Raw genomic sequence first — 22,572 nt, 5'->3', positions numbered from 1 at the left:
TGANACCCCCCCCCCCCCCCCCCCTTTTGGNGACTGATATGTATAATACTGTACGTACAGTGATCGCAGCAGGCATGTATGTAGTGTGCACGATACCTACTTTATATGTTCCCTATATTACTTACAGGATCCCGCCATACGAATGTGAACCGGCTCTGTGTTCTGGTTTTCAGCTCCTAGTTTATGATGATGAAGGTTCGGGTCGTAAACTCAAGGACTGGTAATATGTATTTACATGCTCAAATGCCTGTAGATATTGGCTCCCTCATACAAATTATGTATGCACCATAGAAAGACGGATTGATATCTAGAGTCAACCCTCGAGTGGAAACAAGAGGCTCCAAAGTTGCCCGACTACGTAGGTACATACCCAATCCGGCGACTCATCAATCTAAACAGGTCGACCTGGAATGATACGTGGATTTCTGGGAAAGAAAGGTTATCGGTTTCTAATAATAACGACGTCGCAACTTTGTTAATAGCCCGTGGTGGCACTGTGAGCAAATAAATGGTGCCGTTTTTTTTTAATGTATAAAATTTTACGAATTTGCTTTCCTTAATTATGGTCATCTCTGAGGCGCCTTGAGTCTGTATGTAATATCTATGCCATTCGTGATGCGACTGCCGCTTGCGTCCTCCCTTTGCCAGCCGCGCAAGTACCAGAGACACGACTTTGACCGCAGACGTGACCGAATGATCGACCCACGACTCTCCCGTGAAGCCTCTGCTGCCATCCGGTAGCTTCAAAGAATGTCTCTAGTCTTCTGTGCGCGTTCAGTACCGCATAACCACGATGACGCCCACGTTGCCGTCAGCCATGGCTGTGACATATGCAGTCGTTATAGTCTAGAGACAGCTGATTGTTTCCCACGCCAATCTCAGTTCTTCCAAGCACGCTTCAGGAGGCCCCCATTGACACCACAGCAGGACTCCTGATCGTAGGCCTCAGACCCAGAGTCACTTTCCCCTTTCCCCAGTAGTCCAGTCCCCTGGCAGGCTTCCACTTCAGAAGTCATCGGAGAAAGCGGCAATATGTTGATAGTCCTGCTGACCTCTACAGTGCCGAAAAGACAAAGAGCTACCATCTGTTAGCAAAGAGCCAATTACAGTCTACAGCAGAAATAATCGTTACTCACGTTGTTTGTAGCAGCAATGGCGATGCTGTCCTCGTAAGGGTGCCAGCTCATGTGCAGTATCTTCTTGTTAAAATCGATCTGGTCGGCGTCCGTCTCCTTACGCATCCGCTGCCCTTGACCAGCTCCGGCGGGGCTGCCAGCACGGGATCCGCCCTTCTTGCCGCCGTTTGTTGCAGGATTGCCTGACGAGTTGATCGGTGTTGCCACGCCTACCTTCTTTGCCTTGAATGCGGACTTGTCGGCTTGCAGCACGACTTCCGTCTCCTTTTCGGGGTCCGACGGGTAGATCATGAAGTTGTTGTTGTAACTACCCGTCATCACGTTCTTGGCATCTCCAGAGAAGACGACTTCAAATTTGTCGAAGATACTATCGTTCTCATATGTGTCACAAAGCCTAGGCCTAAGATGCTCGTGGATGGGAATGGTTTTGACTGGCTGGCGCTCCATATTGACGTCCCAGATCTTGACCGTCAGATAGTCGCGTGACAGGATATACCGGCCATCGTGAGAAAAGCGGACGTCGGAAATCGACGATATGATCTCGGAGAAGAAGGACCTTGACGAAGGATCCTCCTCTTGCTCGAACACTGTCAAGTACGAAATCGATTAGTTCACCGCCGTCCATTGTTGCAAAGGGAAACATACTTTTGGCGTGTTGATCGCAAAGGGCGCTTTCGCGCATGTCTGCGAGCTTGATTGTGCCTTTGGAGCTGGCGTACATGAACCAGTTGCAACTCATTGGGTGAAACTCTGCTGCCGTGATGACCTCGGTCAGCTCCTCCATATTTGCCGGTTTGATGTCCACAATGTTGAAGCTCTGATCCTGGATGTTCAAGTTCCACAGGTTGATCCTCAGATCATCACTGCTGATGAAGGTCTCGCCGTCGCTGTTCACCGAGATGCTGTTGATATGGTAGGCGTGGGCATTGGCATACGTGCGCCGAGGAACGGCTGCCACGACGGTATCGTGGTGTGTCAGACGAGGGAGCTTCAAGTCAATGGGAGACTTGAAATGGGATGCATTGGGGCTGACCCTTGGTGCACCTCCCCCGACTCCCATCGCGTTTCCAGGCGTCAGATCATGAGACAAATTGTTCTCCGCCACAACCTTGAGCGACTTTTCGAATACCTTCCACAGCTTGATCGTCTTGTCATTTGTGGACAGCAGATAATGTGAAGCATTCTGCCGACGGCACCATTTGATCTTGTTGATCTTCTCCTCGATTTCCAGTGACTTTAGATAGTCGAACTCTGGCTCGTGCGATTGGAACTCGGTGTGGAACTTGTATTCGCAAGTTTTTTTCTGCCATCTGTCAGCCATTTCCCACAAGCCCTGCCGATGTTGATATTTGTGCAACTAACCGTCTCATTTCTCTCAAATAGCACGACACGACCGCCCTTGTCTCCGGTGGCGAGGTAATTACCCGTGTGGTCAAATTCCACAGTCGAGATAATGTCCGCTGAGGAGGCTCTGGGTTAGCTGGCTATACTGGCAGATGAAGGGTTTTGAGTCTGTGTGAGAAGAACACGGCCAAGCGGAAGCCGAGGTGTGAAATGCACATGGCATGTCACGACCTTGGCCCAACCAATGCGCCGTCAGATGCGGCATACCTTCTGTGATGTCCTCCACATCGCCCTTGTCACCAAAACACCTGGGGAGGAGAGAGGATCAGTATCATAGCGGGTAAGCGGCGAGACGGAGGTAGCGGAAGCTGACTTACTGGGTGAACTTCCACGTGGGAGAGTTCGAGTCTACATCCACCATGGTCGTGGCTATGGCTGGGGTAGATTGGTTGCTGGTCTTGGGATGCGAGCGATCGGGTCTTGGTGGTGGAAGGTGGGTAAGCTGAGCAAGAAGTGGAAGCTTTCTTGTCGGGTCGTCACGCGGGGCGAGCTGATGTCGGTCAAGAGTCAAAACCAAAAGATGCGAGCGGGAGTGAGGCACGACGGCGGGCTGATCGAGGAGTTGGTTAGCAATATGGCGGCAAGATGGACGATACGGCGGCGCGGGTGGTGGGATGCAGAAAGCTGGAGGATGTTGTTGGTCGGGGCGTGGTGCGAGGATCCGATGTCGTATGTGGTGAAGTTGGTGGTGAGGTGGATCTAGGTACTCTGTTTGGTTTGGCGGGTACAGTGGGTGGTGCTCAGCAAGTGCGGCTGCGTTGGGTGCCGTGTCAGTTCAAGTCCAGGTAGGTAGGTAGGCAACGTAGGTAGGTTAGGTAGGTAGGTAGGTAGGTGGACAGCACTAGGTGGGCGGTAGGTACCTGGTAGGTCAACGTACCTAGTGCAGGTGAGGCAAAGTCAGGGTAATTGATGGATGTAGATTAGGTGGACGAGAGGGTGGAATAGGCAGGTTTGAGTAGAGTAGGGCACTTGAAATAAGTGAATTATTATGGTTACCTGAGCTGCAGACTTGGTCTGCCTGCTTGCCAATGGATTAGTCTTTCTTTCTCTTTCTTTTCGCTTTCTCTCCCACACACACCTTCTGGCTGTGTACAGGGGGTTTTAAGGTAGGTTTGGTTTAGCAGAGTCAGTGAGAGGCAAAAGACGCAGTACTCCCTTTTGTGGTGGAGAGAGTAGAAGAGAGGGACAAGCTGAAGCTCCTCCTCTTTTGGGGGGATAAGAGGGGGAAAATGGCTGCCCAATACGAAAGTGCAGCTCAAAACGGTTGACTAAGATGGCTTACACACTCGCTGGCTTGCTTGCTTTGGCCAAATGGGCGTCAGTAAAAACCTTCAGCGCTTGAGTAGAGTCTGGTTAGGTAAGTCGTCGTTTTCCAACATTTGCTATGTTTCCAATGTGTATTGTGGCGTGAAGACACGATTTTCTTGTGCAAGATAGCGGAATCACAAACAAAGACGTGCAGATTTCTTGCTGTCCGGATTGAGTAGGTACTAGAGAGCGATAGCTAGCTCTCTACCTAATGTACTATTGTACGAAGTAGACCAGTCACCACACAGCAATAACTGCTGGGCCTTCCGCGCCCAGAACCCGTACATACATACATCAAATGTAGGTAGGTATCCATTGTGCTAGAATAAATACTGGAGCCCGCGGGGTTTTGGAGGTGTAGGCAAATTCTTCAAATTTATGTAGTGTAAGCCAATTAGCAGCATGTGCATTGTACATAATAGCTGGGTGGATGATATCGACATTCACCTGTACTGATCAATTACCTGGGTAGGCCTCGATACACACAACTTGACCTTCATGCGTTTGACGCGCTGCTAGGGGGAGAACAAGATACGCTACATACCTGCGGTAGAGAGTACAGCGCATTGAACACGGGACGGTTATATTACTAGGTATATATTACAGTACTACACAGCACCTCTACTTTAGTATAGCTACGCAATACGGAGTGATTCCGACTTTCTTTCGTCCACCCGCTGAAGGATCTCGCCGCCAAATATCATGTATCACAGTAATTGTACAAACCAGAACGTAGCATTCACCATGGAGCTCAAAAAACCACTACTCCCTGGAACAAATCACACAAGCTGTCTGCCGATGCCATATCCATGCACAGCGATATTTCGTAAATACCTAGGTATATGGATGTACGTCGGTAAGTACGAAGTATATACAAGCCGACTGGAGGAAGGTCGACCTAGTGCTTTCCAGATCAGACCAGGCCTTTGTCCTTCTCCATGTCTGCCCGAAGACATCTATCTGTCTGTTGGGTAGAGCCAAGATCTACGCTACCTACATTCGAATTGACGAGACTGTCGTCAGTGCAGTCCTAAAACGAAACTCTTTTTTCTTTCTTTTTCAAGCACGCTGCCATGGCCCATCACACCGTGTTGGTTATTAGAGCGAGCCGGTCCGATAGAGGGGCTTTGCTCTTCCGTGGGAAGCTCTGGAGGGCGACGATTCGAATTACACTACCTCGCCTTGGGGGGGGCTAATTCCGCTTCACATTTTGGGAAAGAGGAAATGACATAACCACCTATTAAAAGGTGGGGTTTCAGTCACCATGATTCTCAAACCTTGGAAGCCACCCAGGTGAACTACTCACCTACGTCTTGTGCTTCGTCGAAATATTTGTGTCCAGTTTCCAATATTCCTTTGCATGCAAAGGTTGATGGTGGTTCTCGAACTCCAGGTATACTTAAACCCTTCGTGCTGGATATATCCTTTGTATTTCACTAGAGGTTCCAGATTGTGCTTGAAGTTCTTCGAGCTTTGTTTGTCCTTTAAACGCGGTTGTAATCGAGTTATCCTCTTAAACCTCCCTCAATCGCTTTGTGTGCCGACAGCAGACTCGGTCACTTTTGACTCTCCTTTAATAAGCAATGCTCTTGTTTCAACTCGCTTGACTCGTCAGATGCGGAATGGTCCCCCCATATAATGTTGTACGAAGAGCCCATGGCTGCCAATTGGAATTGTATATAGGTCAAGAAAATTAGAGACATACACCACATGCACCTTGCACTGTCTCACGCACTTTGTCTTGTTGTTCAAAGCCCGGAAGAAAATGTTCCAGCAGTGAACAACAATTATTGGACATGTTGTCATCATCGCTAAAGCTTCCCGGGGGGATGCTTACACAATACTGAATTCATAGTACTTTGTAGGAAGTATATCGTACATAGCTGAATATTGCACAGTCACAGACAGGTGGTTTATCCCAATGCTTGCACTGATTTGGCCAGATAACCGGGGTTCTAAAATAACCCCACGGTACCTTGATCATCCATCACATTCCTCTATTGAATCACATGTTACAATACTTCTACCTAGGTATCTTGGTCTCGAGCCTTCGCCATCAAGAAACGAAACAAAACGTCTTGAACAGTGGGCATCGAAATGTGCTTTTGCGTTTCAATTATATCTACTATCTCCCTCTGTTATATATAATTTCAACTAAAGTATGCCCTAAAGTTTGCAGCATCAAATGCTTTCCTCATTGAGGACCACAATCACGAGCAGCATGAGGCAGACAGGATGTGAGCTTCCGAGGTTACCCGGGCCGTGGCAATTAGGTAGGTATGTACTATGTAGGTACCGACGCCGCTTTGGCGGACGGTGCAACACTTTTTGACCACGCCCGATCTTCTTCAAAGTTTGTCGCATCCCTATTCTGTCATCTTTATTTACTTTGCGTATAAACATCACTCCGTACATGATTTCCAACTTGAAGACCACTGCTGGTTGTTGCAGGCAATCTTCGAAATAGACAATCTGCTGTGAGCATAAATTGAGACAATATGAAAGGTAGCGAGCCAGACAAGTCCCAACCGGCTGACCAGGTTCACGACGGCCATGAACAAAAAGGAAAGGCAAAAGAGGCACCTACCTGCAATTCTAGTGCACAAAATGATCAAGCCAATGTTGGCGGATCTGTCGAGAAGGTGCAACCTACAGACGCATCAATCTTGTCACGGTTCACAACTTCAACTCTGGCATTGGGGAGCAGCCTCTTGACTACGCCAGACATTGGTGCTCTAGGGAGTCCTACGATCAAAGCAGGGCCTGCTTCCAACACAGGGCTTGGTACAGCTTTGGGGGAAACATCGAACTCGAAGCGACAAACGAGTGCAAGTTCTGGGGACAGCATACGATCAGCGCAAGTTCAGGGCCACATTCAGCGTGAAGAGGCCGCATTTGCACAATTTCTTGACGGCGTGGATTCGTCTGCCGTATCAGAAAATGTGCCAGAGAATGTGCCTAACAGACTCGTGTGCGATTCCCTAAATCGTGAGGGGACGGTTTTCCAGTCACAGTCGGACGCCAGCCATCGGCTCGCAGATAGCGATGGCCTCGAGGTTGTGAAGCTGCTAGATGCCGGTTATGATGAAGTAATGCTCATGGATCCAGTAATTCCCCTCTCGAAGCCACAGGAATTGCGCCTGAAGCAGGCGCTCTTTGGAGAAGGCAGCAACGCGGATGAGGCCGGCAAGCAAGCGTCAGATTGGTCCAATATACTCAATTTTGTCCCCGAGTATATATCCAATGGCTCATCGGGTTGGGGATACAATGAGCTGTCAGGGCACCTAGGCACATCGGACACGTTGGAAGCAAGCGAAATCTGGGCAGACCAGTGGGGCGATGTCCTGTCTCGATACACCGACGAGGTCTGGGGAGATCTCGGGTCGTTGGTGCAGGAGGCCAGAGAGGAGGCGCGGAAAATCCAAAAGCACGAAGGTGACTCAGGTCCATCTGAGACCAAGGCCCTCATGAGGTTGCGGCAGATATTGTCACATATTCGCGATAATAGATAAGGAAAATCAAGCAAACATATCTAGCAGCTACACTTGTATGGCTTGTTGTCACGCCGAGTTGGGGGAGAAGAAAAAAATACCTCATGGATAGCATATCTGGATCGCAAAAATCCACTCAGAAATAGGGGCATCGTTGAGTGTTGAGTCTGTCAAACTCGACAATCTACAGACTGACCTGAATCCTGACACCTCGAGAGCAAGAGCTACTGCTGCAGGTATGAGTTGTACTCGTCGCAGGAGAGGCGGTCAGCAGAGCGGGGGTTCCTGTCGTTGTGCTGGCGACACATCTCTCGCAACTCGGAGACGCGCTGCAATTTGTCAAAGTCTCTTGATATGAACGGTGGTGGTGGTGGTGGTAGTAGTAGTAGGTAGATAGAATTTCGAGCGAGGCAAGACAGCCTTTCTCGTCACAATTGTAGAGAATGGTACAGGAATTGCATCCAGATACTATAGTCGACAAGGTAGGCAAGCCACCAATTAGAGCACAGCTGATTGCATAAGCGAGAGCTTTGAATGACTGGCGCCCAGAGTCATTGCAAATGTGGTCAAACAGGCATGTGCGTTGTTTCTAGAAAATACATACACATGACTGAGAACCCAGTACGCACCCTGTACCTACTACACTTGCAGAGTACATGCTGAAGCTACATGCACATGACGCGCGCACATGTAACTCGCGACTTTGTTCATGCGACTCGATACACACAACATACGCACCCTTTTGTAAAAGTACTCATGTACGTATATTCCGCGTCCTGTAGATTGGATACATTTGATTCATGGCAGCGATTGAGAGCATATATTCCGATTCCCCTGCGACCCTAGAAGCTTACCGTTTCGGATCAAGCGTGGTGCGCATTTCCATGGCACAATGGTTCAAGCGTGAAAAGGTGAGGTAAAGAGATGGCAAATCCATGGAAGGAAAGGCGCTCCCTCTAGTGCAATGTACACAGATGGCACTGAATAGATGAATATTGTATAATTTATATACGTTTGATGCAAGGCAGGTAGCAGTGTACGAGGATAACAAATACAATGTCATGCATGATGGATGTGAAATTAGTGCATCGCTCTGAGGCTCTTACACCCAGCGTCTTTGGGTGGAGTTCGGCGCATGAAAATGGGCATTTTATTTTGTCGAGTGCAGCCAAGCAGCGTACCAGGAAAGCAAATAACGTGCGCCAGATCACGTTTCTGTTTTTTTTTTTCCCTCCTTCCCCTTCCCTTTCTTTTCTTTTAACGTAACAATTCACGCTCCTATATTGATTCTTCTCTCGTTTTCAGTCTCGTGAACCCCGCGTTCTCGACATCGCCTGGCCACGCAAAGTCAATAGGCAAGCCTGGGCCTTGTTGTGTTAACGAATACCGAAAAACCGGTTCCTGGAGTCTGGCGTGTCCGGGGGGGTGGCCCAGTTTATTAGAAGAGCCGGCAAAGGAGGGAGAAAAAAAAAACAGCCAGTCCAGCCCGGCCGTCCAGCGCCAGCCCAGCGCCAACGAGGCGCCGCGCGAAGCTTTGAGTTGTTCTGCAACCAATCTGCAGCTACTACTCGACCTACCTGCCTTACTTATTGCACAGGTTTGACTGCAACGTGCGTCACCTCCCGCAAAGGCAGTTCGCTTCTCGCAAAATCTGAGCCTCGACTCTTGTCTTCACCCAAAACCAAAGGACTAAAAAAAAAAAAAAAAAAAGAAAGGAAAGAAACCCCTCTCGAGCCTATCAACACAACTCAGAGACACGACCTCGGTCTGTGTCAATACGCCCACCATGGCAGCTCTTGGGGACGATTTGCTTCGCATTGTGAACCAACTGCAGGACTTGGTTTTCAACACCATTGGCACTGATAGCCTGGATCTTCCTCAGATTGTACGTTACATCTCCCATACTAGGCAAGGACGAGGGCAAAGAAGGGAAGGGGGAACCGTCACGGCCCCTACCTAGCAAGCCCTTCACCTTCGTCGCAATGAATTAGCACTCACCATTCACACTCTAGGTTGTCGTCGGCTCGCAATCGGCCGGAAAGTCATCTGTTCTAGAGAACATCGTTGGGCGCGATTTTCTGCCGCGCGGTAGTGGCATTGTGACCCGCCGTCCTTTGATCCTCCAGCTCATCAACGTTGAGGATGACGAGACCGCGCCAGAGGTGAACGAGGCCTACAGGAACCCCACCCAAGCCAGACGCTCCGAATGGGCAGAGTTTCACCACATTCCAAGCCGACGCTTCACCGACTTTGGCGATGTCAAGCGCGAGATCGAGAACGAGACGAATCGAGTCGCCGGTAGTAACAAGGGCATTGTCAGGCAACCAATCAACCTCAAAATCTTCTCTCCCCATGTCTTGAACCTGACCTTGGTGGATCTACCAGGTCTGACAAAAGTTCCTATCGGCGACCAGCCTGCAGACATTGAAAAGCAGACACGCACTCTCATCTCCGAATTCATTGCCAAACCCAACAGCATCATTCTCGCCGTGTCCCCAGCCAATGTTGACCTTGTCAACTCGGAAGCTCTAAAGCTTGCAAGGCATGTCGATCCTTTGGGTCGCAGAACCGTCGGTGTTCTCACCAAGGTCGATCTGATGGACCATGGAACTAATGCCCTGGACATCCTCTCGGGCCGTGTCTATCCTCTCAAGCTGGGCTTCATCGGCGTCGTAAACAGATCACAGCAAGATATCCAGGGGAACAAACCCATGGACGAAGCTCTCAAGGCAGAAAACGAATTCTTCAAACATCACCCTGCCTATCGCAACATCGCCAACCGATGTGGCACCCAGTTCTTGGCAAAGACGCTGAATCAAACCCTCATGGTCCATATCCGCGAACGACTTCCCGATATTAAGGCTCGTCTCAACACCCTAATGGGCCAGACGCAGCAAGAACTAGCAAGTTACGGGGACAACCAATTCAGCGGCAAAGAACACCGTGGCTCCATGATTCTGCAGCAAATGACTAAATTCGCATCTTCGTTCATTTCCTCCATCGATGGTACATCGAGCGAAATCTCTACCAAGCAACTATCCGGAGGTGCCCGTATCTACTATATTTTCAACTCAGTCTTTGGCAGCTCTCTCGAGTCCATCGATCCAACCTCGAATCTATCGGCGCTTGATATCAGAACCGCTATCCGGAACTCAACTGGTCCACGCCCGAGTCTTTTTGTCCCTGAGATGGCTTTCGATCTGCTTGTGAAGCCGCAAATCAAGATGCTCGAGGGGCCCAGTCAGCGATGCGTCGAGCTTGTCTATGAAGAACTGATCAAAATTTGCCACACGTGTGGCTCAAACGAACTTTCGCGGTTCCCTAGGTTGCAAGCCAAGCTGATAGAGGTCGTCTCGGATCTGTTGCGGGAGCGCCTAGGGCCAGCATCGTCCTACGTTGAGTCCCTAATCTCTATCCAGCGGGCTTACATCAACACCAATCACCCCAACTTCCTCGGCGCCGCAGCAGCAATGAGCCATGTTGTCACCAACAAGCAAGAACGCGAGAGGAAGAAGCTCATTGAAGAGGAGAGAGCCCGACGGGAAAAGCGCCGTCTGAAGGAGCTCGGTGCCAACGGCACAGAGACCCCGGAGGACGACGAGGACGCTGCCACCGAAAAGGGAGACACTATCAACTCTCGCAAGTTGGTCGGCAAGGCCGGACGCAGTATGTCGCCCGCAATACGGGAAAATGGTGCGGGGGCACTGGCGGCTGCAGTGAATGGTCGATCAGCATCTCCGGCCAGGCTCGCGGGTGGTGCACGGGACAGCTTCCTAACCTATTTTTTCGGCAAAGATGGCGCCCCGCAGCAACCTGGTGGTGCTGGTACGCCTGGCGCCTTGCCACGTCATGTAAGCCAATCCCAAGAGCCTACTTTCAGCCAGAGTATAAGGAGAGTGGAAGAAAAGGCTACCCATCGCCCGGCTTTGTCATCCTCCTTGGTTCGTGACGAGGAGGTCCAGAGGACTACTGAGTTTGGTTTTGGAACAGCTGTAAGTTGCTACTCTGAAATCGACAATAAGCCGTGTGGACGAGCTAACATATCATCCGAGGGACAGGACGTTGAGCCAGCGCTGACAGAGCGCGAGGCCATGGAGACGGAGCTCATTCGCGCTCTTATCTCCTCTTACTTCAACATTGTCCGCGAGACTATTGCAGACCAGGTACCCAAGGCTGTTATGCACCTCCTTGTCAACCACAGCAAAGATGTGGTGCAGAACAGGCTCGTTAGTGAGTTGTACAAGGAAGCCCTCTTCGAAGAGCTGCTCTATGAAGACGATGGCGTTAAGAAGGAGCGCGAAAAGTGCGAGAAGTTGCTGCAAACCTATCGCGAAGCAGCTAAGATCATCGGCGAGGTGTTATGATAGACACAATCTTGTACTAGAAAGCCTGGCGTGCGCCTATCGGCGTCGCCTGGGCACTGAACACGAAACCAGACTCGTGTTCCTGTTGGGAACCTTGCATCTTGTACGAGTAAGTAGCGGGACGGACAAGTGGTCGTGTTAGTATACGCCGAGCCTCTGTTCGGTCCTGGAGATAGGGTCACGACTCGCCCTGGAGCGACGAACGGGCTGGCATTGTAACACATTTGTACATAAAAATGGGCACATGCTACTCATCACGACTTCAATATGTTAAAAAAAAAAGTATGACCTGTTTGGGATACATGAATCTCAATTCCACACTGCATTAGGTTTTCACGCTTGATAAGACGATGGGTTTATGTATGCCATCATGACTATGCCTATAAGCAAAGTCCATCAACTGGCGAGCGCATGTTGCTTGGAGATTGCGATGGCAATGTAAAGGGAACAGTGGTAGACACTTCTCTACCGAGACACAATTTTTTAGGTCAAAGGCGGAAGAGTGGGGGAACCATCCAACTGCGACATAGGCCTGAGATTTCAATGCTGTATTCTTGCTTCTTCTATTGGAAATATATCTAGAATGGCGGCTCGGGTATCATCGTTGTGGTGCCGCCTAACCCCTCTGCTGGGGCTGATCTTCGTTATTGATGACTGCTATTTTCGGGGGGAAATCGCTGAGGAAGGAGTACTTCAGATCGACGTTTTCTCCAGAGACTTGGCCAACGCATCCACTTCGGGGTCTTTGAGCTGAACAGTAGGCTCCTCTTGAGCCTCTTCCGCCTCCTTGATAAGCTTCTCGGCTCTCTCCTTGGGTTCAATGTCCTCCTCCTCCTCCTCCTCCTCCTCCTCTTCTTCTTCCTCCTCCTCGTCTGAATCAACTTCCTCAAGCTCATCCAATTCGTCCAGTCCCCAAGCGTCCTCATCCACAACCTCTCCGCCGAATTTCTCTTTGCGATCCTCTAGCAAGGCTCGCAGAGCCAGGATAGACTCGTCTTCTTCTTCAAATTTGTTTCCGTTGAGCTCAATCTTCTTCAAACCAGGCAGACCATCTTTTGCGGCTTCCGCAAAGCCCTTTACTCCCAGTGCGGCAATCTCGTTATACTGCAGGCGCAAGATTTCAAGCTTCGGGTTCTTTCCCTTGGCAAGGGCAGCAGCAAGCGCAATACCACCCTTGGTGCCCAGAAGGGAATCACCCACGCCGAGTTCTTGGATCTCAGACCAAAGAGACACAACCTTGGCCAGAGCCTTGGCACCGGTACGAGTAAAAGTGTTATCTTGAAGATCAAGGACTCTGAGGCTGCGGGCGTGGTTCAAGCCCTGGCTAAGCAGATGGATAATTCCCTCTTGTCGAATGCCGTTCTGGACCATCTTGATCTCCTTGACATTGCTGTGTAGGCTGAAGGTCTTGGCCCAAGCGGTCATGCTACCGTTTTCCAGGCGATTGCGGCCGCAGATGACTGTCTCGAGGTCGGGCACATCTTGGCCGGCCTTGCGAGCCTGCTCCTTCTTTGCGTGCAGCTCAGACAGTGCGTCGGCGATCAAGATACCGGCGTGAGGCCCCAGACCGTTGTTGTTGAGGTAAAGGTGCTGCAAAGGCACGTGGCTGGCGAGAAATGCGACCAAGGGAGCCTGGGTGTTCAAGCCGAAGGCGTTGTCGTTGAGGTTTATGGTTCGAAGATTGGGCAGATTGAGGATGGACGTGAGCAGGGATGACAAGGCATCAGGGATCTCGCTCAGTAATCTGCCAGTGAAGATGTCGGCGAGGTTTGCAACCTATATGAACGCCCGAAATGTTAGAATCAGAAGCAGGGAAGGAGAATGACAAGTTGCATGAATGGCGATAACTTACCTTGAGCGACTTCTTGGTTGACAAGACCTCGCCAAGAAGCTGGCAAGCACCGACGCCCAGCGTGTTTCCAAGCAACCTGACCTCCTCGACATCGTCCATGGCGCGAAGGTCAGCAATATGCGCCTCCAGATCCTGAGCGGTGTCGAGCTTCAGGCCTTTGCCCTCGAGGGTGAAAAGCTTTTGGGGAGCCATGCTTTCGGAGTAATGCACAGAAAGAAGAAGTCTTGGTGACTTGGTCAGCTGAGAGGAAGGTGATGATTGAGATGCACGAGACGCACGATGAAGCAGCTGCGGGGCGGCGAGACGCAGGATAATGCAAGAAAGAAGGGAAAAAGAAAACAAGCGAAAAAAAAAAAAATCAGAGGCGCGTTTTTGCGTGGCTCTAGAAGAGTCGGGGCCTTTTAAGAGGTAGTGGTGTGTTGAAGTATGTATGTAGTGTACCTACCTAATCAATCATGCAGTGTATTTTGCGACAATAGTAGCAGCCTGAAATTTGACTGGGCTCTTTGAAGGGTCTGACACTGATGAGAAGAACCCTTTGGCGGGGGAGGGGCAACAACCATGGCAACTGACTGACTGACCTCAAGGCTTGGTGAAATGAGAAATGCATGTACCTCTACAAGGAGGCTACCTATGCGTTATGTAAGGTTAGGCACCTTATTCAAACATGTAGGTACCTGCTCTTTTTACAGGGGTGGCAGGTTCAGATTGGGAGCATCAGTTGACAGCTTTGACGGGAAGACTAGAACCTGCCAGACCGCCCTGCACATTTCATTAAAATCGACACAAATACAGCACGAGTCGTGACTGTGAGATACAAGACAACCATATTCAAATACACCGCCACGCATGCTACAGGTTGTGTTTCCTTATTGTGCACCTACCTGCATAAATTGGCATCTGGGTGTCTGAACTCTCTAAAGCCCAGCTGATGCAGCTGAACGCAGCTGGGGAGCACCTATAGGTTCGTCCGTGGCAATCTCCGTACTCCGCTTGATGTTCCAAGATCAGTCTGATGGACTGACTACCTGTGTACCTTCCACGCGTGGAGCGAAGCAACGGGCGCGACAAAATCCAATCCTGATAACCTCGTGCTCTTTTTGACACGCGACAGCTCCATTCATCGAACGGATTGTACAGCCGCCATTATTCTTGAAAGACTGTGATCTTTGTATACGCCCTGGGGCATTCTTTCCTGGAGGTCTTTTCATCGAAGGACTACATTAAGGTATGATCATGGTGGCTAGGCGAGTCCAGCCACAACACTCCACTTGTCGACTTACACCCGACAGAATTTCTGGACCAGACACAACCTTTTCCCTTCTGCAGACTCTTAAATCACCCAGGGCCACTGCCATAAAAATTTGGTACAATCCTCTTACACAAGTCTCTTGCTAAAAGGAAGCACTCTTCTCGGAGGAAAAGCGGTGACATCCCCCATCCATCAACACGTCTAGACATCTCGCTACTTGCAAGTGCTCAGCCCAGCAACGTACTCAACGAGAGACTACAAATTACGAGCCCATACTTGCATGACGAGTAACAGACCTGTTTTTTGACAAGTGTGGCGCGAGGCTGATTCACTTCCCAGAGGTAGAATTTGCCCAGTTTCTTTCTTTCTTCTTCTTCTTCTTCTTTGGGCCCATGAGCCGGCCTTCCGCGTATCCATAGCAGTCATGAAGAGCCTCGAGGTGAGATCGGAGTGGATCCAATCCAGTTCCCGGGAATGAAAGATTCACCTGCCAACAGCATGGCACGCCTTGCAGAATAGAAAGATGCCACCATTTTTGACGAGAGCTCCGATACAGATGTGCTCATGCCCGCATCTTCAGAAAGCTACGATACTTTTGCTGCCGATATGATTTGTAACAGTGATCATGTATCATCAGCATATGCCGATTCGAAGTCTGGGGGGTTTTGTGGGATTAGAGACGTCGGTATCAGAAAACGCAAATCCCCCATGGATGAGCTCAAGAACTGTTCTTCCGCTGAGTTGTCGAAGAAGGCCAAAAGGAGTGAGGAACGGCTTTCTAGGACTGGCGAGTCACAGCGATTGCCTGCCGACAAGCTTTTGCTTCAGGTAGAAATATGGCAGCATATCCTAGCCTTCATTCCGCCTTAGGACATGGGAAGATATATATATGGCGCTGCAAAACCTAAACTGCCACAATATTGCTCGTCAATAAGATATTCCGATCCTCCCTGGATCCCGCCTTTGCACTACAACCACACCCTCAGCTGCCAGTCATCAATGGTCGTCTCTTGCCTTTACTAACAGATGAAATCTATCGAGCATCGAGGGGGCCGATATTGCCTCAACATGCCCGCAGCACTGGTTGACAAAACCGAACTTGACATGTGACGACTGTTGCACTGGACACACTGCTAGTTTCGTAGTAAGAAAGCACGAGAAGATCAAAAAGTGACTGACTCGTCTCGGTTCAAAACCCAGCCAGGGTAATGAAGCAGGAACGTTACTTTGGCCTTCTGCCATCAGGTCATGTGGGAATTGTCTCAACACAAAAACAATGATGGTGGCTACACTGAGGCCTCCCTTTCCTGGTAGCACTTCAGGCACAAACAGACTCCGGGACGAAGACATGCTGCTGTCATTGTCTGTATCGTCTTCTCTACTTTGCCATTTGTTTCTGTTACAGATGGTTTGCAAGCTTGCTCTGCTACCGTATTAGCAAGAGCTCGTTCACGGACGCCTAGCTCGATTACAAGAAGCACTTTCCAAGCATGTCCAAGACTTGAAACGCGAAACATTACCTGGAAATAAACAGTCTTACGTGTCAAATAATAACTGCTGTTTTCAAGATATCACGCTGGGAATGGGAAAGCGATGGCGGTTTACACCAACTACGGATGCGCAATTTTCAGCCATTCCACAGACACTCAACCCCAGCCCGAGCTCTAAGCAAATGAATGGTACAAAGGGCGCCAATGGAGAAGATTGCAAACGAAGACGGGCATTAATTGGCGCCAATGTGGCCGAGCAAAATCAACCTGCTGCGCTGCCGTCGAGCACTGCCAACAGGCCTGCAGACGACGGCCTTGGTCACGAGGGATGGACCCGAGGTTCGAAAGAGCTTTCAAAACGTCCTCCCACGGCCACCAGCAGTCGACGTACATGGTGGAAATCCCAATCTTCCTCAACAGACCATTAGGCTCGCGAGCTACTCGACACAATGGGCCGAGTCCAACGCCAACGCTGCGCGAGCACAACTTGAGAAATGGTTCAGATATCTGGCGACACTTGGCTGATCATGGCTGGGGTGGCAGGGCTCCTAACTGTATCCGAGTCTATGTATTCCTCTTCCATTTGGTGAATACTTACAGGCCACGGTTTATGGAGAGCCCTCCCCTCGTGATGTCTATTGATGGCCTGTCCAACCACAAGCAGATACGCCGAATCCGCAATTTAATGGCTTGATATGCAAAGCATGTCGCCTTGGGCTCGATCACACCGAGATGACCGAAAATGAATGCATCACATTTTCCCTCTCCCAATTGGTGAATCATTTTCAGCAAAAAACACTTGGGCCCTCCACAACATACGGGCCCGCCTTTGTTGGATTGGATTACGGACATGGATTCATCCTGGAAGTTGCCAGTCTCTCCAACTTGAAGACTGTGAAGAGCAATATCAGCAAGGAAAGAGCTCAAGGGAATGGAATAAATCCAGAAGCAATTCCGCACCATTTATGCTTACTCGATGGACTTTCCAAGGTCTCGACTGGGCCTTCTCCCGCTGCCCGTCCAAGTCAATATGAGTCTACAACTTCAATGCAAGATTCCGACAACGATCTTTTTGCGAACTTGGAGCTTGGGCTAGATAAACAGAATAACTCAACAGATCAAAAGGACCGAATGCTTAACTCGGATCTGCCCCTCGGTCTAACACATACTTGAGATCGATATAAGCCCAAGCACCGTGGTTATGCACGGCGAATATGCGAGAGGGTGCTTGCCCGTGACTTACGTGGGACTGACTACTACATCGAAAGACCGCCGAGGTGGGAGCCGCCTTCTTTGGGGCGCTATGCAAGTGTTGAACCGAGATACCACGAACAATCGATGATGTATAGGGATCACGAGCAAGTTGAGGAATTGACAAGACGGCAGGGCGGAAGACTAATTGTCTACGAAGAGGATCCTAGGGTACTTACCGGTCGTACTTCATACAATGATGACGACCCTCGAGTTCCTGCGGCGCCGTCTAGCCTGGGAGATTGGGTGATCTGGTCAAGATGATAGAAGGCGGGCGAGAAATGCGTGTCTGTTCCGTGTCAGCTACATGTGCAAGGGGTACCGATATATACTGCTAACGCTACTTTCTACCTCGCCGACTGGCGAAATTGTCAGAATAGGATACCATGTACTATCGTCAAACATCAGGGCCGCCGAAGCGTCTTCTCGCCCAGGCCGGGCCAAAATTACTATCCACCTACTGTGTAGATATTTGTCTAGTGGGATAAAGACAGAGCAGGATGAATCCAGTGAGAATATTGCGATGATGACCTAGCTAGCTTGGAACTGAATGTGTGTAGGTGTCTCCGGGCTAAACCGTTTTCAAGAACCATGTAATTGATGAAACAGCCAGGCCTCGACGATCTGACGCTTGGCCAGGGCCGCACGGGACTCGCGGGGTTCTTGTCGGCGGCCAAACATCCACTAAAGCTGTCAGGATCAAGTTGAGTGGCCTTATCAATTTCAAGGTCAACCGTCTTTCCTCAGACTATTGGGCCCAGGTGTAGTACAGAGTGCTCTGACATTCTGAATATTGTGTACTTAGGTAGTCTGCGTTCTGATTCAGATGAAGTGGGGGTATATCTATGGATGGATACGTGGTGATAGTAATAGTAATAGTGGTTGTGGTTGTTTTTATTTTTGTTCGATGCCCGCATTTCTTTCAGCAATGTATGTAGGTACAAAAGATAATGGTGGGGTAGCGGCTGGAATACTGCTTGCAGTTCATGCATTGATGCATCCCCCGCAGCACTTACTAGCGTATCTAGGTACGTATACGGGTAGCTTCTTCGGATTGGGTCTGGGAGTCGCGTCTCACGGCGCGTCGTTGTCGTAGTCGTCTTTTTCCTCTCTCTTTTTTTTTTCTTTCTTTTTTTTGGCACATCATCGTCTGACTTGAGGATAAAGAAAGTCATAATAGTCAGAGCACCTGCTATTTATACGATTTCAAAACTAGTGTAATGGATGTTGGGAATTGACTAGTGGGTATGTATGTTCGCAGTACTACATATGTATAGTGGATAAGCTGTTGTCAACATTCTGTATGCCTAATGGCACTATGGTAGGAAGGCAGCGTTGAATGGTCTCAGCTTTCGGCCAGCATCCATCCTTGTCTCACCTTGATTTGGAGATGTCCCCGAAATCATCTGCCTGGGCCATTTATTTAGTGGTAGACTTTCTTCCTCTCGTGCTATATATGCACTATGTATCTAGGGTTTGGTGTGATGGGTCCAATGGTCCTGGATTATTGATGATGTACATACGTATAGCATGAAGTAAATATGTACACCTTTGTATTATAAGAAGACACGAACAGAAGAAGACAAGAGATGGGAGAAGGAAAAAGAAAAAAACAACAACAACAACAACAACAGCCTAAACTCGAGAGCAATATGTCTGCTATACATGTGCATTCGAAGTAAAGATATGCAACCATGCATGCGCATTTTCTCCTTCCTCGTATGTAGGTACGCACCTTGATAGACTAATAATCTGTTGGTCAACGGTTACCAGGATTGATCGGGATGACATGGATCAAGTATTTATTAGCATAGGACGTACAGTACACTACTATGTAGACTTGCGCGACAGACTGCGAAATAATAGCAGCACTTGAGTTTGATGTATTTACTTGCATGTCTAGGTCATGTAATTATGTACTTACCTCTAGCTGCCGGCACGTCTCTCTACCAATGTAGGTACAGTACTGACTCCGTACCTGAGTATCCATAAGGATGCATGTCAACTTGAAGGGTCTGGGAGGCCCAGTCGCTGGAGTATGTAGGTAGCGTGGTAGGTATGCAGGCTGGGCAGTATGTACCTTAATGTAGGTACCTACCTACCTTACCTGCATCACTGGATGCGGCGGCAGACAGAGGCAACCCTTGAACCTTGTTGTTTGTTTTCTTAATTCTCGAACTTTTCTTCTTCCAAATGACTTCTCACCTTCTCTCTCAATTTCCTTCCTTTTTCTGCCCTTTTCCCCAAGCCATTCTGACTGTCTCTTTAAATTTTGTTTCCACAACTGCAACCAATCAGTGCAGCATTTTTGTTTTTCTCCCGCCCTCTCAGTCCCCCTCATTCCTGCTGTCATACCTGCCCAGATACTTCACTCTGTGAACTTCTTGGGACGCTCCGCTGACCACACGCCCAATCGACCGATGCAAAGACTCTCGAGCCTGGTGCCACGCAACTCCGTCTACATCTCGGACAGACCACTGTTCACGCGCCAGCCAACTCTAAAAGCTTAAACAAGCTTTGCGCCAGTAGCACACTACATACTCATTGTGTGATCTCACCGAGAAGGAGACACACATACACACAGTTGCACCTACGCACAGGAAGAGAAAGTGATAGACCTCTGGTCTGGATTATACATTTTCTCCAACAGGCTTCCGTCCAAGCACCGGACAATCTTCTATCCGTCGTTGTGCGACACAGCCTGGCCGAATTGATTCCTGGGATATCTTCTCCTGGCTGGCAGTCATGGCTTTGCAAGCTGTTTACAAGCAGTTCCTCGCCGCGCCCGACTCTTCCCTATTGGCCAACGATGCCGCTCTGCACTATGTCACCACCACCACAAGCTACCGCGGCTCTACCGACATCATCAACCACTTGACTTCTCTGCGCAACCAGGTAAAGAAGAAGCAAGAGGAGTATCTTACTGTCATAGAGGGTCAGAATGCTGTCGCCATCGAGGTCGACACCATCCTCGAGTTCGTCACTAGCGGCGCGGCCTACCTACCCGGCATGGATGACAACTTCCTCGCCGACCGCACCGTCTATTTGCCCGTGGTACGTCTATAGCTCGCTACACATACTGAACCTACACCTCTCCCATTGCGCTCGTGGCTAATCAGGTCTTTTGGGTGAAACCGCAGACACACATTGTCACCTTCAATCCCGAGGGCAAACTCCAGCAAATCCGTCAGAGCTGGGACCAGGGCTCGCTCTTGAAACAGCTCGATATCATTGGCAAGACTGGCCGCAATTGGCCCATTCGCGATGCCAAGGACCAGATCAAGCTCATCGCTTCGTCTCTGAAGGCCTCTGGCGATTTACCCGCCGCCGAGAATTCATCTACTGCACGCGGTCGCGGCAACTCCAACAATGCTCTGCGCGACCCCCATGCCTCCCTCGCCCTGTTTGCGCCCCGCGAGGAGGTCGAGCAGCATAATCCTGTCTCCGTCATCTCTCCTAGAGGCGGACCGCGGCCTAGGCAACGCGACTTTGCCGAGATTCTCGGTGACGAGCCTGTCGATGCTCCTGGTTCCCCCAGTGCTGGACGCGGTCGGCCGGGCTCTGCTATCGCCCCAAAGATTGGCGCTGGTAAGAACTTTCAGGCGAACCGTTTATTCGACACCGAGGGCGAAGTCCCCGAAGAGCCCGAGTCAACCGACGAGGGCAAGTCACCAGATCGTTTTTACCGCCCAAACCCAAAGAAGTACAACCACTTCGATTTCGCCGATGGCTCTGAGCCGCAAGACGCGCCCCAGCCTGGTGAGGCAACGCCTCTCAAGACAAAACACACCAGCCAGTGGAATTTTGAGGATTTCACCACTCCGGCCAAGGCCCGGCCAGGCAAGGCGTTGCAGAAGAGCCACCAAGATGTGCGCCACTGGGGGAACCCAGGCGACGAGAATGTGCAGGAGAGTGTTCGAAAGCCAGCAAACAACAAGCCCCGCCGCGACGCCGAGCCGCACTTTGAGTTCGTCGACGATGGCGTGCCTCAAGGAGAGCCTCGTGCAGGCCGCCCACGCGGTGCTACCCACAACAACGGACTCGGCTTGTACAAGAATAATGTATATAGCGGAGAAGCGCCGGCGGATGGTGATGACGACGCCGTTGACGCAGATCAGCATGCCCTCGGCAACATCACCAACCTCAAGAGCCGCGGCAAAACTTTTCAGTCTCAATTTTCCATGACCGACGACTCCCCAGCAAAGGAGCCCTCAAGCAAGCACGTGGGTCAAGACCGACAGAAGGCTGTGAAGATGATGGATGCAAACTGGTCTTCATATGACCAGTCGCCTGCGCAAAAGGAAAACAAGCCGGTCAAGCCCAAGTCAACAGACAACGAGCGTGGCATCCACATCGGTGGCGATGGCATGGGCGGCTCCCGAGGAACCAACAGAGACTGGCTCTTTGGTGGCGACGAGGAGGAGCCATCCAAGACACTCCCAACGAGAAAGAATGCGGCCAAGTCAGGGGGGTTCAACTGGGACTTCTAGGAGGAACCGAAGGATCATAGACGGAGCGCCTCCATTACTGGATTGTGCTCGCATACTCTTGACAAAATGCGCACTCCGAAAAATTCCAACTTTCGTTGACTCGACCCACGCTACAGATTGGTGCTTTCTAGTCCATCAGGAAAGAAACGTCTGGCATTGTCTACAAGACCGAAAGTGTCAGATTTGAGCAGTTTTTTGAAATTATGAGTACCATTGAAAGGCCGTGCGGCATTCTTTGGAGTGCAACACTAGTGTACAACCTTTCTTGTATGCTCCATACAGAAACAGTTTCCAGGCTGGGATTGTCTTGTCAAACTATGCAACCTGTTACTTCCGGGACTTGAGAGATTCCTGGCCACACGAGGCTTGGAAGTGCATTGCGCCATGTATATGAGAGGGGGACAGCTACTTGCACAAATTCCAGGTTCGGCAACAGTAAAGCAGCTCGTCTTTTGTCCTGTTTTCTTTCCGTTCCTTTTTTTTTTTTTTTTTTTTTTTTTGTTTGTGTTGTGTGTGTGTGTGTGTGTGTGTCGT

The 22,572-nt window shown here is 50.0% G+C and overlaps 5 protein-coding genes across 5 annotated transcripts; 3 read left to right on the top strand and 2 right to left on the bottom strand.

Annotated features, from left to right (window-relative positions):
• Positions 1 to 878: 878 nt before the first annotated feature.
• Positions 879 to 2,901, bottom strand: PFICI_00621 (Protein phosphatase PP2A regulatory subunit B; the record flags this gene model as incomplete). Its single annotated transcript, XM_007829202.1, has 6 exons — positions 879 to 1,085; positions 1,137 to 1,723; positions 1,782 to 2,439; positions 2,499 to 2,596; positions 2,748 to 2,788; positions 2,858 to 2,901. The coding sequence occupies 6 exons, from the start codon at positions 2,899 to 2,901 to the stop codon at positions 879 to 881; spliced, it is 1,635 nt and encodes a 544-aa protein (XP_007827393.1).
• A 3,445-nt stretch (positions 2,902 to 6,346) lies between these two features.
• Positions 6,347 to 7,360, top strand: PFICI_00620 (uncharacterized protein; the record flags this gene model as incomplete). Its single annotated transcript, XM_007829201.1, has 1 exon — positions 6,347 to 7,360. The coding sequence occupies one exon, from the start codon at positions 6,347 to 6,349 to the stop codon at positions 7,358 to 7,360; it is 1,014 nt and encodes a 337-aa protein (XP_007827392.1).
• A 1,765-nt stretch (positions 7,361 to 9,125) lies between these two features.
• Positions 9,126 to 11,703, top strand: PFICI_00619 (Dynamin-related protein DNM1; the record flags this gene model as incomplete). The annotated part of the gene is made up of 3 exons (XM_007829200.1): positions 9,126 to 9,224; positions 9,352 to 11,331; positions 11,398 to 11,703. The coding sequence occupies 3 exons, from the start codon at positions 9,126 to 9,128 to the stop codon at positions 11,701 to 11,703; spliced, it is 2,385 nt and encodes a 794-aa protein (XP_007827391.1).
• Positions 11,704 to 12,396: 693 nt separating this feature from the next.
• PFICI_00618 (uncharacterized protein) lies at positions 12,397 to 13,747 on the bottom strand (the record flags this gene model as incomplete). The annotated part of the gene is made up of 2 exons (XM_007829199.1): positions 12,397 to 13,479; positions 13,556 to 13,747. 2 exons carry the CDS (start codon positions 13,745 to 13,747, stop codon positions 12,397 to 12,399), a joined length of 1,275 nt encoding a protein of 424 aa, XP_007827390.1.
• Positions 13,748 to 20,293: 6,546 nt separating this feature from the next.
• On the top strand, positions 20,294 to 22,038 carry PFICI_00617 (uncharacterized protein; the record flags this gene model as incomplete). Its single annotated transcript, XM_007829198.1, has 2 exons — positions 20,294 to 20,602; positions 20,668 to 22,038. The coding sequence occupies 2 exons, from the start codon at positions 20,294 to 20,296 to the stop codon at positions 22,036 to 22,038; spliced, it is 1,680 nt and encodes a 559-aa protein (XP_007827389.1).
• Between the last annotated feature and the right edge of the window lie 534 nt (positions 22,039 to 22,572).

The sequence above is a fragment of the Pestalotiopsis fici genome, assembly GCF_000516985.1.
Source record: "Pestalotiopsis fici W106-1 unplaced genomic scaffold PFICI_Scf_1, whole genome shotgun sequence".
Taxonomy (NCBI): Eukaryota; Fungi; Ascomycota; class Sordariomycetes; order Amphisphaeriales; family Sporocadaceae; genus Pestalotiopsis; species Pestalotiopsis fici.
This window is presented reverse-complemented; position numbering and strand designations above follow the sequence as displayed.